Consider the following 12,124-nt stretch of genomic DNA (forward strand, 5'->3'; position numbering starts at 1 on the left):
AGCTCTGAGCTTCAGTCATTTGTTTGCTCCCATGCTCTTGCTGAGGGGAGCCAGGAGGTTTTCTTTAAGGCCCAAACCTAAATGAAGTGTGTATGGACAATGTAGATAGGAGAGCAGAGAGGTGCAGAGCCTCCCAGCAGGGACCCCTCCCTCCCCGTTGAAACCCAGGCTTTGTTCGTGGCTGAATCCAGCTTTCTTAATCCCAAGAAAGGTGCATAGGGATGGCAAGTGCTTGATATGTAAGTGTGGTTTACTTGAAGGTCTTCCAGGATTAACCTATGGAAATTGCTTTTTCCAAGAGCCTCGTGTGGGTGGTGGCAGCGAGCAGGGGGATCCTATTGGGGTCCCTTATAGGTCTCTTTGTGACTCCCCGTTTTTCAAACTGGATGCAAACCCACAGCAGCATAGGGTTGTGCACCCAGGTGCAGGGTGTGCACCCCCTTCACAAGGGTGGGGGGCTCCTGTGTGGGATGTCCACAGTAAGTGTGGGAAGAGAGGAAAAGATGGAGCAGGAAAAGGAGACGGACATAGTGAGCAAGAGAGAAAAAGAGAGAAGGTTATAGGTACTGAGTGTGTGCTGAGGCCGAGGCAGAGTGAGGAGAGGGAGGAGGTGCAGCCTGGCAGAAAGCCAGCTGTAAGCAAAGTCAAGTGAGATGTATTAAATTATGTTTTTCCATATGTATTACATAGATGCCAGATTGACAACAAGTTGTAATTAAGCATGACATAAAGTCAGCTATGCACAGCTGTATTATTCCTTAGAATTACAAGGGGTGAGCTCCCTTGGGGCACTGCAGAGTTTATGGATGCTCCACCATGGGAGGTCTCTGGGACAGGCTAGCTGAATGCTTGCCAGGAGTGACACAGGCATTGCAGGGAGGGAGTGGGTGACCTCCCTGAGGTTCAGGCTGGCCCTATCTGCCTCTGACACCATCCTCTGGAGTATTTTCACCCTCTCCCAGTCAGCACCCCTGTGGAACATGAGCAGTGGCCAGGGGTGGGTAGTCTAATCTGCTTCTATGAGTTATTTGCTATTAAATACCTTTAGCTAGCAATGAGAGGATCACAAGGCTTGGAAGAAATCATTGTGTAACTTGCTCTCTGTTTTTAAAAGAGATGACTTTGTGCATCTACACTTGATTAAAATACACCTGTACCACAGGAAACAGTCCCAGCTGTGTAGGATTTCCCCTGTGTGTTGGAGGATCTTGGTGACCTTCCTAGTGAGAAATGTTAGGTTGCTGGACCTTATAGGGTTAGAGATGTTCAGGGTACAGGAGGCCCTGGGAGATCATTTAGTCCAACCTGATGGGCAAGGTAGAGTCTGCCATGAGATCAAGATCAGGACTTCATCTTGCTGGGTCTCAAAAGCCTCCAAGGTTAGCAACTGCAGGGTCCCTCAGGGCAGCCTGTGCTGGTGGTTCATTGATCTGCACAGTGGGGGTGATTCCCCATTCCATCCCAAACAGAGGGATCCTCAGTTTGTCTGTCATCTCTGCCTTCTCCTACCCACCTGAGGGAAGAGCCTGGCACCATTTTCTCCATGTGGCAGAGGAGGAGGAGCAGGCTGCTGTCATGGACACCATGAGGTTGCTCCAGTTCACCCTCCTACTGGGATCCCCGTGCCAAGCGTGGCGTCCAGATGTGGCTGGAGCTGGGTTACCACACTGCTTGGTCGGCTGGCCCTCTTTCAGGGATGCTGGTGGTCCTGCTGCTGCCAGGGTCTTCCTTTCTAGTCCACTGCCCCTTGAGTCAAGGTGCTCATGGCCACTCCAGCTGAGCAGTTCCCCACTGTCCCAGGGGCCAGACCTGGCATTTCTCCTGGCTGTATTTCAGAAGGTCCCTATCAGACCATGCCTCCCGCCTGTCCAGGTCCCTCTGGGTGGCAGCCCTGCCCTCACATGCATGGCAAGGTATCTCCAGTGTGGCATCACCCACAAACTGGGTGGGAATGCACTCTGCCTCCTCCTCAGGTCAGGGATGAAGATGTTAAATGAGACCAGTCTGGGATAAACCCCTGTGGTACCTCACTGGTTACCAGACTCCAGTTTATATTTATGTCCTGTAACATAAACCATCACTGAGGGCTGAATGGATCCAGCTTCCAGTCTTTTGAGCTGATTCAGATATTTTTTGTAGTGCTGCAGACTAATCTTGAGGCATGGGCAAGAGCAATGTGAGCAGTGCACTGTTGGAGCTCCCTTGTAGTGGTGGTTGTACAGGTGGCCTGGCAGCCCTGGAAATGGCTCTGGTTACACCCACAGTCCTTACACCCAGGAACCAGTGTACTTGTGTTTGACCTGTGAAATACAGAGCCTTCTAGGAGCCCTGTAGTGGCACTACATCACTCAAACCAATAGATCTTCGTGGGTAAACAGTATACTGTGGCATTCCTCTGTGGTCCTTTCCCTCCCTCAGGAGTAACCCTGTGCTGACTGGCCTCTCTGTGGTTGGAACTTTATGCTGGAATCTGAAAGGCATAGTGTACCTGCATATTCTGGGATGAGTCTTGTCTACCAGGGCTGTCCCTTGCTCAGGGATGCAGGAGAAATGCAGAAATCCAGCAATGAGGGTGAGCCCAGCATTTCCCTGCTGGGTGACACGAGTGGGGCATAGAGCTGCTCTCCTGCCCATGGGATGGGCAGTGAGCAAGCAGGAGCTGTTGGGGCTTGTAGGTGTGTCATGCCCTGGCCCTGGTGGCTGCCTTTATCACAGACACAAAAGTCTGCAGATGCCCAGCCCTGGAGCAGAGGATGGCCTTAGTCTGGGGGTCATCCATATTTGATGTCTGCATCCCTTCCAGGTGTCTGTGTGAGTGGAGAGGTGAGGGAGATAACAACTGCAACATTTTACTTCCAGAATATGAGCCTGTCTCCTTTTACATCCCTTCACTTAAGAAATGATTTGGAGTCTGAGAAGTACAGAGGAACAAAAAAAAGGTTCTCTGTGCATTCCACCTCAATTTCCTAGGAGTTAAAGGTATTCTGCATTCTACAGTACATGGCAATAAAAGGTGGACACCTCCACAAAATACAAAAGAGTGAAGTGAGCAGGTATGAGAAAGAGTCCATAAAGATGCCAAAGAAGAGTTCATCTGAGAGGAGGATAGAACTCCATCACTTGAATAAAAACCCCTTTGTAAGACACACAAAGGATGCAGTTCCCTGTCCTCACAAGAGGTATCTTGGTGCATGGGAGTGCCTGAGTTCTGAGTGGGGTGAAGCCCTGGGTGTGCAGCTGGTCAGTGCATCCCTGCTTGGGCAGAGCAGCTCAGCTTCTGCCTCTCTGCCTCTGCCCAGGGCTTCCTGAGTGGAGATGTGAAAGCTGCTGCTTCTCAGAGTTCAGGCTTTAGTGAGTGAGACAGGAGCTGTGTGTTCAGCTCAGAGACATCTTCACTGGAGCTCTGTCTGCACTGCCTTCAGCTGGCCCCAGCCTTCTTCTGGGAGCAGGAGCACTCTCTGCTCAAGGTGCCAGCAAGTATCAAGCTTTGAGTTGTATTTTTGTCTGAGGTGTATACTTGTCCATGAAGGACTCAGCTGAGACTGTCACACTTGGCCATGAGATCCAACCAGAGGTGGTAAATTATCCCTGAGGAGGGCAGTTTGCAGGGAAGTTTTAAAATTCAGAAAGAGCCCAACTCTCTGAATCTGAGTCTGTGGAAATGAATTTTTTTGGCATCTGTTTTTAATGTCCCGTGATGTGTGGGTGAAAAAGCCAGCAAGCTAGACTGGTAATTAATTTTCCTGACAGAAACACCAGACAATGAAATTACCCTGCCACAAAGCAGGGTTGCTAAAGTAAATACTCCACCAGCAGCAGGCCTGAGAGCAGGACCGGGGTCGTGTGTGAGGTGCAAGCAAATGATGAGGTGGCACTGCTGCCTCTGGGGACCTGCAGGTGCTGCCAGCCCTGCTGCCCAGGGCACCAGCACCAGAGCTCTGTGGTGTACACAGGCACATTCAAGCTGGGCTCCAAAGGATGGGGACTGACTGGACTCACTGCTGAGCCGAGGAGCAGGTCACCCTTTGCTGTCCAGGCAAGTAATTTGGCTGGAAACGGGTAGGGATGTGGAAATGGGGATGGGATGGCTGCTTCTGTCCTAGAGATAGAGGCTCTTGGCAGGGCTCTCCAGTCTTTCCCAGGCTGGTGGCAAGTGGTTTCTAAACCTTTGGTGTGATTTGTGTGAGCTGTAGAACAGGTTGTGCCTGTACGTGCAGAAGGGGAGTCTCTTTTTTTGGAAGATGTCAAGGGCAGCAGCTCATGGGAGAGGAAGGACAGGAGGGCAAAGTTTTCTGTTTTCCTTCTGTGTGTCTTGTACTGGAGGCAAGAGTTGGCTGTGCCAGGAGTGTTGCAGATGCACAGCCAAGAAATGGGCGGAGAGCAGGAACTGGGGATGTTCCTGCATGTATTGAGGTGTCTGGCAGCTGGCTCCACTGTGTGCTGTCAGGCAAGATCCCTCACCACAGTCAAAAGGTTTGGTGAGTCTGTATTAAAAAACCTGTATTGTTGGTACAGAAAATACTTCTCTGTGCAGTCATGGAGAGATCTGCTGAAGATTTCAGTGCTATTTGGGAGGATCTGCTGCCACGTGAATCGTCCTTCCGATTTATGATCGCAATACTCAGATGTGCATTTTCATAGGGCATTTTCCCTTGTTACACAGTGCTAGCAGCTGCAGAATGCAGAAATCCCACACAAGAACTGTTTCAGACATGGAAACTGTTTTCTTTCCCTTTGGGAAAGAAAAATACACCATTTTTCTTGCTGAACTAAATCTGGATGCTTTTAGGAAAGCAAGAGTCAGTTGAGGAGTGGACTGCATGTGCATTTTATGGCCAGAGTTATTTAATGTATTCATTATCTGTAAAAAGTGCTGGACCAGTAGTGAAGTGTTCAAGCATGCAGATACCACATACTGTCTTAGGTTAGGCTGCAGAAAAGAGCAAGGAGCATTTAAGGGACTTGATCTAGATTACAGAAAACATTATGCTAGATCAGTGCAGTACGGAAAGGCAGTAAACATTAGAAGAGAAAAAATGAACTATTTCTGCATAATTCTATGTCCTAAATTAACTGCAGCTTCTCTGGAGAAAGGACTGTGTGTCTCAGAGGATCTCCCAGATAAAACATCTGCTGAAATGCCTCGTGTCACTCCAAAAGCAAACAAAATACTAAGCTTAGGGAAGACTGGAACGCGAAAGCATTCTGCAAATAGTGTAAAATAAGTCTGGGGAATATCCTTGTGTTTTAACTCGTTCTAGGTCTGTTCAGCCTGTCTCCAAGCAGTCATGTCAGGAAGAGCAGTTGCAGGGTCAGGCAGTGGATTGAATTGAAACATCCATGGGATGGTACACTGAAAAGGCAGAAGCTGCTGCAGACATGGGAGAACGGGGCAAAGATATAGAACCAGCTTGTGGTAAAGGACAGGTGATTCAATCATTTCCATCTTCACCTCTAAACTAATCAATGTGAACAGAAAGTGAGAGGTGACAAATTTAAACCCGATGAAGGAAAATCAAGCTTTAAAAAGCTGAGCTAAGATGCTATGGAAAGCAGAAGGTTGCCTGTGGAACTCTGTGCCATAACATGTGATGGAAGTCAAGCTCTCACCTTGTCTTAAAAAACTGACATGCTTATGTTAAGAAAGAGAGGAGTTGCATGTTAGATACCATGTGCAGAAGGATGTATGCATCCATAACTGAGTATAAAGAACAATATCCACCACAGTGGATAGTCAGAGGTATTCTGTCTGTGGAGAGGTTATTTCAGTACAGAGCTCATAGCATCCTGCCCCAAAATGTTTGGCATTGGCCATTTCAGGCAGGCAGAGCACTGCTCCTGGTGACTGCAGCTCCCTCTTTCCCACAGCAAACAGGAGGTATCTGCTGGAATTCTGTGTGGTGTCCACTACCTGTTGTTCTTCAGGTGTCTTAATGACTACTTAATGAAGTTAACAAGATCTTTTTGTCTTAGGGCCACTCCCTCTCCATGGAAAAATCACAATGATTGCATGAAGGCTGGGAGAAAACCTCAGCAAGTGGTGGCTGTGGTGTATGTAAGGCACCATATCACCTAGATGTAGCCTCTTCTCACAGGCATTCTCACCATTGTTAGAATTCATAGAATGAGTGATGTTCTGTTTAGTTGCACTCTTTGTGTTTAAATAATATGGACATGGATTTGTGCTTTTCTCCCCAGTAGCGAAGATGGAAAACTTCTGCATGTAAAAAATAAATTCTCTCCTTACTACTTCAGAAAGTGGGGCTTTCAGGTAAACCCACTTGACAGCCAAAGACTCAGGAGAAAAAAAAAAAGAAGAGATTTTGGAACCTCAAATTCTAGGTCATCCCTTCTTGCAGGGGTCTGAAGGTGTTGGCAGCCTAAGTGTGGGGAGAGAGGAGGGGAGGTGTGTGCTGCATATGACAGCAGTGCAAGTGTTCTTTTATGCACAGGGAGTTTTCCACACAAAATCATGTTGGGAGTTTCCCTGTAGTCCACCCCTCCACTTGAGTTAATGGGAGGGATCTGAAGTTGAGGCGATTCGTGGCTGAGTTCTCATTAGTGACCAGGGACATTTCCTTCACAATGTGGAAGGCAGGCAGGGAGAGGCAGATGGCTTTGAATGCAGGATTTACATAGTAATGAGATTCAGGTCACCATAGCTGTCTTTTTCTCTCTGCATTTTGTCTAGGTGTCGGGTAGTGTGTAGGGATGACAGGGATGACGGAATAGGGAGGAAAAGAGGAAAATTAACCCCTTGTTCATGAGGAGAGATTGCTGTTAAAATAAAAAGTTTGTCACAGTGGGCTAAAGAGCGATAGGGTATGACAATGACAAGCACAGATGAAGCTAGAAGGAGTAAAGGTAGCCACTTTTTAAGTTTCTGACTTGTTTTTCGTGGGAATGGCAGAAAGAATTCGAACTTTAAAATCCCAGAATTTCCTGTAATTTTTATGTTCTGCATTGCTGGTTTAAAAAGAGGTAGTTTGGGACTTTTATGACTACAAGTCCCCCCAAAACTGAGGGAGTTTGTGGACTGAAGACAGGGCATGGATTCTTGCTACAGTCTTTGCTTCTTTGGAAAAAAATTACCATTTTGCTTGGTTTCTTGGCTAAAGACTTGCCTTGACATGACTATGTAATGGTGTGATTAAAACATCATATTTTCCACTGCAATTGGTAATCCTTAGTATGATCTCACTAGTGTCAGATCTTATCCTGATGACAAATGGGGAACTGGGAACCATGGGTCCTATTTCGAGCTTTGCTTGGTGGCACTTGATTTGCTCAATAGCCAACCATAGGCATTTCCAAAATATGCATAAGGGCCTGAGAAATCCCAAGGCTATATTTAAAATGATGAAAGTTTTAAATCAGTGTGTGTTTATTTTATCTGTCTTCTGCTTTTTTCTTTCTTTATAGTTAGAGGAGTATGGGCGAGTAAGTTGTTCATCCTGCTGTACATCCCATGACACCAGAAGCTGGGGCTTTAGAAGCATTGCAAGAACAGGAGAGAAGCTTTAGGAGATCCTTGTAAAAATAGGAACTGTGTCATATAACTGCATGTGGACATCTAGGCAGAGGTGGGATAAGTAAGGAAGGTGTTTTGTGTATAAGGTTTTCAGTATTTGGAAAATATTTTTGGTTCTTTCACACAGAAGTTTTTGAAACGCAGAATGTTTGGGGCACATAGGTCAGGATTCATCTTGTCTCACCTTGGCCACTGGAGTTGAGAAGCTCATCTAACCTCATCCTCTAGTCCTTTTCAGCATCGATGGAGAAGGATTCCAACCACCCCAAGGCAGTGGGACAGATTCCCCTGCAAGGGGAGGGACCAGAGGTGCTTTGGTGGCATCTCCTGGAGCCAGCAATAAATGCATAGCCAGAGAGCTGCTGCATTTTGGCTGTTTGGGCTGAAAGGGAAAAAGAAATCTAATCAGGTGCCTGGGACAGACTGGGAAAGGAAGGCTTCTTGGCTACTTCCTCCTGAGGAAAAGGCTTAGGTCTAATAGATCTAATTACATTATTTCTTTGTTTTATTGTTACAGCCATTTGTTTAAAAAGTCAGTAATCCTTTTATACCAGTCCTGTAATGATTATTTAATGTCTGGCTGTTTGTGAGCCCACGGAGCTGTGTGAACAGAGGATGCTTCACCGCAGGGGATCTGCACAATTCTCCACAGGACAGTGAGCTGGGCCTGAGAGCCTCGAGTGGGGGCCTTGATTGGGTGCCTGCACATCCACTTGCTGGATGAAAGCAGTGGTAGTTCCCTCCTTCACAAAATGCTGCCAGATGTAAGGCTGTCTCTTGGCTCTATATGGCCAGAGTACTCTTCTCTAAGGCTAAATATTCACCGACTGAGGTTTGGTTAGCAGTGCCGGTGACCAGTGAGTCCCTCAGCTCTGTCACAGCAGTGACACTTGTTGGCGGCAGCTCTGCGAGTGTCACGATGGGCACCAGCTGCCCAATGCCAGCTGAGCAGCTCTGCTCCCCTTGCTGATGTTTTCTGACCTCTTTCTCTGCAGAGCCCCTGAAATCATCCTCGGTTTACCCTTTTGTGAAGCAATCGATATGTGGTCGTTGGGATGTGTCATTGCAGAGCTGTTCTTGGGCTGGCCCTTGTACCCAGGAGCTTCAGAGTATGATCAGGTGGGTGTGGATATTGCCCTGGGTGCTGGTAAGTGCACATATCTCTTTCTCTTCTCCTGTCAGAGTGAGCAAATGCCAACTTTTTCACTTTGGCTAATGATGGATCTGTATTTCTTGCTCTCCCAAGTCAACATTGTCATTATGCACCTGGGTATTTGTTCCAGGTAACCAGTGTGCAGCTTGGTACACTGCCTTTTAAGACCAGGCTGCCTGAGTGAAATCTCACTCAAGAGTCAATGCTGCCATTGACTGGAGAGCTCTGTACATGTCCCTCCTCACTGAGCAGAGCAGGCACCCGTTCTCTGCTGTAACAGCAAGTGCAGTATAAAGCCTTATTTGTTAGAAGAAACTGCATGAACTCAGCTGCATTTCATAACCCCTTTTATGAGAGTGCATATTAAAAGCAATGACAAGAAGGAGAATGTTGGCATTGATGTAGGTTTCCAGTTAATATAAGCTGTCGTCCCTTTTCTCCCTATAGGCTTTCATGCCCTTTTTGTAGTCCTAAAACCGATAATGCAGCGGCAGCTAGAGCCAGGGCTGTAGAATACTTTGCATTCCCATAGTATTCAGGCTGATCTTAGCTGTCTGAAAATGCAGCCTGAAAAGGGTCTTTTTTCTTTCAGGAAATAAATTTTTGAAAAAAGGAAGGAAAATAAATAAATTTTTCACATACTGAAATGTTTTCTCGACTTTTCTTTTGAAACCAGTATTTTTTTAATCAGAGCTCTAAAGGTAAAATTTGGCAGGGGAAATAACTTGCAGCAAAGAGCAGGGCTATTAGTGACTCTGAAGGAAATCAAATGTAGCTGAGAAACTTACAAGCGTTTGAAAATCACATACCAAGCATGAAAAGTAGATTTCTTTCTCTTCCCCGTTGCACCCCAAAAGCCATAAAACACACAGCTGGAAAAGAAATCACCGTACCTTACTGGCCAGCTTGACTGCCCAGCACAAAGCTGCCTCTGGTAAAGTGTGACGAGGGCTCCTGGGGAGCTGGGGAAGGGGTAGGGGCTGATCCTGGCTGCTGGCTGCAGCACTGGCCCTGGGCTGCAGGCAGGATCCTGGTGCCTCTGAGGTGTGTGTGAGCTCTGATGGACCTGAGAGGCTGAAGAGCTGAGCAAGCCATGCACCGTGACCCAGGGCCTGAGTGCTTGGAAATGATTGAAAGCACGGCTGCTTTCGGTGCCTTTATGTAGCTGATGTTTTTATCCCTCTCTGTTTCTTCTCTCAAAAACATTTTCCATTCTTCCCTAGCGTTTTCGAGAGTAGGTGACTGGTTTTAGTAGTTTTGCAGAGTTTGCAGCAATTTTGCAGAATGAAGCCATGCAGGACACAGGAGGTGCCAAAGTTAAGGTTTTGTGTGGCACCTCAGGCATATGTGACATTGGTCTTTAATTGTGTAATCACAGACTCTTTTTCCTTTATAAATAAATAAAAGTTTGAGATCCTAGAAACACAAATAGTGTATCTTTTAGCTGTGTGGGTGCCAATGAGGTCATGCTTGTGGATGTAACCCAAATAACGTCATGTAGTCAGTAGAGACAAGTACTTTCCATACCATCAGTTGGTTTGAGTGTATATTTCACCTTAGTTCAAAGGCAGTCACTTCATAATCCTCTGTTTGGAACTTCAGACTGCTCCTAGGGCAGGATGTGTGCTCAGGTGGAAGAAAAATGGCAGAAGTTAGAGAGCAAATATCAAATTTCTGAAATGATTTCCTGGAGAGGAGAGGGTGCAAAATGTTGAGACATCCCATTGAAATCACTGTGTGGGTCCTTCTCTTTGAACTTTAAAAATTTAGGAACTTTCCTCTTTTCATCCTTAGGCCTTGTGGGAGTGCGATCTGAGTGTGAGTTTCCAGTGATGTATGCGATAAATGGAGGGAATTCCATTCAGAAATTCTCTTCCTCTCATTCCTTGCACTGAATTTTTTGGCGTGAAGTTTCTCTACATGCTACATCTTCTTTTTTTGTCTGTTCTGTTGGTTCAAATGCCTCCTGAATTCCTTCAAGGAAGACCTCCAGAGATCTCCACAGGATGAACAGTGACCTCTCATCCTTCTCTTGCAGATTCGCTACATTTCACAGACGCAGGGCTTACCAGCAGAGTACTTGTTAAGTGCAGGGACAAAGACCACGAGGTTTTTCAACAGGGATACAGACTCACCATATCCCTTGTGGAGGCTGAAGGTAGGAAGACATTCCCTTGCTTCTTTTACCTTGGAGTTGTTGGTTGGAAGTGAGGAGACACTCAGGTCACCTCAGAGCCTAAGTTTCTGCTTTTTGCAGTCCAAGAGAAACATAGGGGTGGGTACTGCCCAAGGTAAAACTGCCATCCCCAAAATTTGGAGAAAATAATACACCTGCTTGGCATTGTAGAAAATTTAAGTCCAGAATTGACCCTCTAAGTAGTCAATGATTTGGTGTGTAGTGGGCAGACTTTGCTCTAATATCTAACTCATTGTGGAGGGGCAGAAAAAGGCAACATCTTAATTCTACAGTCAAAATCTCCAGTAAAGCAGGTGAGCGCCGAGTGTCCTGTGCCAGTGGGTTTGGCTGCATGCTCTCCCCAAGGAGAGAGGCCAGTGGGTTTCTGGCTGGGATGGGATGCTGTACCTCAACACCAGGGTGGATGTAAGACCCACCATAGTTGGGAGGACCCTCAGAAGTGAAACAGAAGAGAAATCACATTGTGACATAAAAAGATGTCACATAACCGTGATGGTGTAAATGGTGTCTGGTCAGGCAAGAGAGGCATGATGGTCCCTGATGAGGACAGGATGAGGCACATATGGGAAGTGGCACATAACATGCAGCTGGTTGCAGGGCAGTGTTGGTCAATGCCTGTGTCCTGTTTTGAGCAGACGCCAGATGATCATGAGGCAGAGACGGGGATTAAGTCAAAGGAAGCAAGAAAGTATATTTTCAACTGTTTGGATGATATGGCACAGGTAAGAGCATTGGTGAGTAACCAGCAAAACTGCTCACATGCTTTCCAGCAACACTAACAAAAGGGAATTATGCAAGTTCTCTGTGTATCCTGTTCTGGGGCCAGCTCCTGAAAAACACCAGGATTATGCCTACCAAATTCGCTGTTATGTGCTGCTTTGTAGGAGTGACTGCACACAGGGGTATGGGTGCTGTAGGAAAGCAGCCTTGGAAAGTGGCTAAGGCACATCTCTGAGTGTTGAAATCGTGCATTTTCTCTTGTCTCTCCAGTGCTCTTCTGTATGACCACTGGCAGGTCACTTGCTTTCTCTATGCTTTAATATTCCCATTTGTTAAAGGGTGACAGTGGAAATATTCACCATGGCCACAGAAGAGTGTGCTGGCTGGGGGAAGAATGGGAAGTACTAATTCACTGTGTCAGTTCCATGTCGTTGTGAGAGCTAATCCCAGCATAACCACCCCTGTGACAGGAATTTGTGCTGACACACCAGTGTGCTAAACTGGTCCAGCACTAGCACCAAAC

The 12,124-nt window shown here is 46.7% G+C and overlaps 1 protein-coding gene across 3 annotated transcripts in view; it reads left to right on the forward strand.

Moving 5' to 3' along the window:
• Positions 1–12,124, forward strand: part of HIPK2 (homeodomain interacting protein kinase 2) — a 139,930-nt gene that overhangs the window by 84,816 nt on the left and 42,990 nt on the right. For all 3 annotated transcript variants that reach the window (XM_071422379.1, XM_071422381.1, XM_071422380.1), the window contains exons 3-5: positions 8,527–8,650; positions 10,723–10,842; positions 11,517–11,603. In XM_071422379.1, the coding sequence (XP_071278480.1) occupies positions 8,527–8,650; positions 10,723–10,842; positions 11,517–11,603 (331 nt within the window). The remainder of the gene's footprint in view (positions 1–8,526; positions 8,651–10,722; positions 10,843–11,516; positions 11,604–12,124) is intronic.

Source organism: Agelaius tricolor, unplaced genomic scaffold (assembly GCF_023055355.1).
Source record: "Agelaius tricolor isolate 1412-34295 unplaced genomic scaffold, bAgeTri1.0.p SCAF_3, whole genome shotgun sequence".
Taxonomy (NCBI): domain Eukaryota; kingdom Metazoa; phylum Chordata; class Aves; order Passeriformes; family Icteridae; genus Agelaius; species Agelaius tricolor.